This window comes from Ricinus communis, chromosome 1 (genome assembly GCF_019578655.1).
Source record: "Ricinus communis isolate WT05 ecotype wild-type chromosome 1, ASM1957865v1, whole genome shotgun sequence".
In the NCBI taxonomy this organism is placed as follows: domain Eukaryota; kingdom Viridiplantae; phylum Streptophyta; class Magnoliopsida; order Malpighiales; family Euphorbiaceae; genus Ricinus; species Ricinus communis.
Window position 1 is genome coordinate 27013893 of NC_063256.1, and position 2987 is coordinate 27016879.

General features: G+C 39.3%; 1 protein-coding gene across 1 annotated transcript; it reads left to right on the forward strand.

The window, feature by feature from the left end:
* Nucleotides 1-221: 221 nt before the first annotated feature.
* Nucleotides 222-1952, forward strand: LOC125369915. Its single transcript, XM_048373319.1, has 4 exons — nt 222-285; nt 373-806; nt 912-1184; nt 1803-1952. Exons 1-4 carry the CDS (start codon nt 222-224, stop codon nt 1950-1952), a joined length of 921 nt encoding a protein of 306 aa, XP_048229276.1.
* The last annotated feature ends 1035 nt before the right edge of the window (nt 1953-2987 follow it).

A 2987-nucleotide genomic window follows, 5' to 3' on the forward strand; every position in this document is an offset into this window, starting at 1 on the left:
ACTATCAAAAGGCCTTCGACATAATCAAGGAATACTTGATGAAGCCACCAGTGCTCAAGCCGCCGAAGGATGGCAAGCCGTTAATCCTATACTTAGCCTTGGAAGAGGAAGCTATAAGGCGATGGTAGTGCAGTGCGAGCCTAATGACATGGAGCATGATGTCTATTACCTTAGCAAGAAATTACTACATTAAGATCGAAGTCCGACCTTGTGGAAAGGACATGCCTAGCCATGATATGGGCTACAAGGAAGTTGAGGCACTACTTCCAATCTTACAAGGTGCAGGTAATTTCAAAAATAGACCCTCTGAAGTACTTATTTGAGACTCCATCTCTTACGGGAAGCTGACTATATGGTTAGTGCTTCTAATAGAATTTGACATTGAGTACATCACTAAGAAGGTAGTCAAGGATAGGGTCGTGGCTGAGTTTCTAGCCCAAAACGCAATTGAAGCGGACGACCCTTGGGATCTGAAATTTCCTTATAAGAATTTGGGGGCAATCGAGATCCAAGAATTGAAGATGTACTTTGATAGAGACGTGAATGCAAAAGGTACAGGCTTAGGAGTAGTTCTGATCATGCCAGAAGGGGAGATGCTGCCAATGGCCAAGAGATTGGACTTTAAAGTGAGTAATGTAATGGCGGAGTATGAAGTATGTTTATTTGGGTTAGAAGTGGCCATGGTAGCAGGAGCTAAGCATTTGATGGTTTGTGGGAATTCTATGCTGCTAATCCAACAAGCCCTCGAAGAATGGGAAGTAAAGGAAGAAAGGTTGAAGCCATACGTCAACTGTTTCAAGACATTAGTGTGGAATTGCTCCAAGTGTTCTTTTATACACTTGCCTCGGGATGAGAATCAAATGGCAGATGCACTAGTTACCCTGTCATCTATGTGGATCAATCCCTTGTAGCTTTCGATAAAGCCTTTGGTGATCATGAAATTAGATGCGCCTTGTTATCAAGGAGATCGAATAATGCAAATTCAGATAAGACTAGAAGAGAAGCCATGGTTCTATGAACTAAAGAAGTTCACAAAAAATAGAGAGTATTTAAAAGAAGTGATAACCAAGGAAAGGTATGCAATGCAAATCCAAGCTAGGAATTACATCAGCCACGAGGGGGTCCTATTTAGAAGAATGGTGTCGAGGGTACAGCTCCGGTGTGTGACTAGAGCAGAAGCTCAGGTAGTAATTAAGGAAATACACAAAATAGTATGTAGGCCTTATATAAGCGACATTGTGTTAACTAGGAAGATCATGGGTAAGGTTATTACTAGATAAAGATGGAGAAGGATTGTATAACACTAGTGAGGAAATGCCGAGAGTCCTAGCTATACAGTGACTTGAGTAACGTCCCTCTAACTGAGCTGTACAACTTGATGTCTCCTTGGCTTTTTACAGCTTGGGGAATCGACATTATCGGAGAAATAAAGCCTCCTTTGAATGGTCACATATTCATTGACGTAGCCATCAACTAGTTCTCAAAATGGGTCAAACTCGAGTCATTCCCTACCGTAGGGGCAAGGCAGATGGCCAGATTCATAGAAAGAAACTTGATCTGCAGATACAGGATCCACATCATGTCATGGCGAATAACGGATTACAGTTCATGGGTGAGACAGCAGACCTACTGGCGAATACAAGATCGAGCATCATAGGTTTTCTCTCGTACAAACCTTTGCACTTACAAAAATCTGAGAAGTAGAGGCAGCCAACAAAAATCTGAAGAAGATACTTTCAAAGATGGTGTGGAATCACAAGGACTGGTAGTTTTTATTACCCTTTGCGCTTTGGGGATATCAGACAACTAATCGAACGTCAACTGGGCGAATGCCATACTCTATGGTTTACAAAATTGAGGCATTTCTGCCAGTTGAACTAGAGTTGAAATCTTTGAGAGTTGTGTTGGAGGCTGAAATACAAAAATATCAATGGGTTGAGCAAAGGTGCTAGCAATTGGCTTTGGTTGACGAAAAATGATGAAAGCGCTATACCACATGCAATTGTATCAAAAAAGGATAGCTAGATCGTTCAATAAGAAGGTAAAGCCAAGAAAGATCAGAGCTGGTGATTTAGTATTGAAGCATACAAGGCCTACTGCATTCAACCCGAGAGAGAAGTTCAAACCGAATTGGGAAGGCCCATATTTGGTCAAGAAGATTTTGCCCAGAGGTGCTGCTAAGATCTCACACTTAGAGGGGAACGACTTCACTGAGCTAATCATTATATATCGTCTCAAGAAATACCATGTGTAAAGTAAAAAAGAAAATAATAATAATAAATAGCCTGCTGATCCGAAAACCTGAAAAGGTTGGTTAGGGAAAAAGAGAGAAAATCTGAAAAAGACTGGCTGATGACAGGAGTTGTACCGTGAGAAATTAAAATGTACCCATCTTTACTAAATGAATGAAATTGTTTAGGATTGTTATCAAACTTATGTATGTTTGTTTATCATTTTATACGCTAACTGAAAGAAAAACAAAACTAAAAATTCTAAGCAACATAAATGAGATCTGAAAAGAAGCATAATTTTTATTCACATTTGCATCTACATTCTTAGATAGAGCAGGTAGTTCTCGAATCAGGCAAATCAAGGAAAGTCAATACTTGAAGCAGCCATATCTACAAAAAGATTACAAGACAAAAAAGCTAAGTTGAAAATTCGAAAGGGCGACTTAGGCAAAAATAGAGTTTGCTAAGTTGAAAACTTAAAAGGGTGGCTTAGGTAAAAATTAAGATAAAAGCTTGCAAAGTTGGAAACCCGAAAAGGCGGCTTAAGCAAAAAATAAGGCAATAAAAAAAGAGAGATTTGGCTATGTAGCCTCCAGATGCGATTTCTAACCTAGGTGTTTACCTGATTTTTGGCGCTCAAGCTCATATAAAGATAGAAATACAAGAAATGAGAAATGGGGCAATCCAAAAGCAATATTTTATACCTTCAAAAATAAAAAGTCTACACAAAAGTTTCAAGTTTTACACTTAATCAGA

Bases quoted from the DNA above. Each gene is read 5' to 3' on its own strand.
- LOC125369915 (XM_048373319.1), top strand. From the start codon at position 222: ATGCCTAGCCATGATATGGGCTACAAGGAAGTTGAGGCACTACTTCCA. The intron at 807-911 runs GTGTGGAATTGC...AATCCCTTGTAG, and splicing joins TCAACTGTTTCAAGACATTA to CTTTCGATAAAGCCTTTGGT. The intron at 1,185-1,802 runs GTAGTAATTAAG...TGGGGATATCAG, and splicing joins TGACTAGAGCAGAAGCTCAG to ACAACTAATCGAACGTCAAC.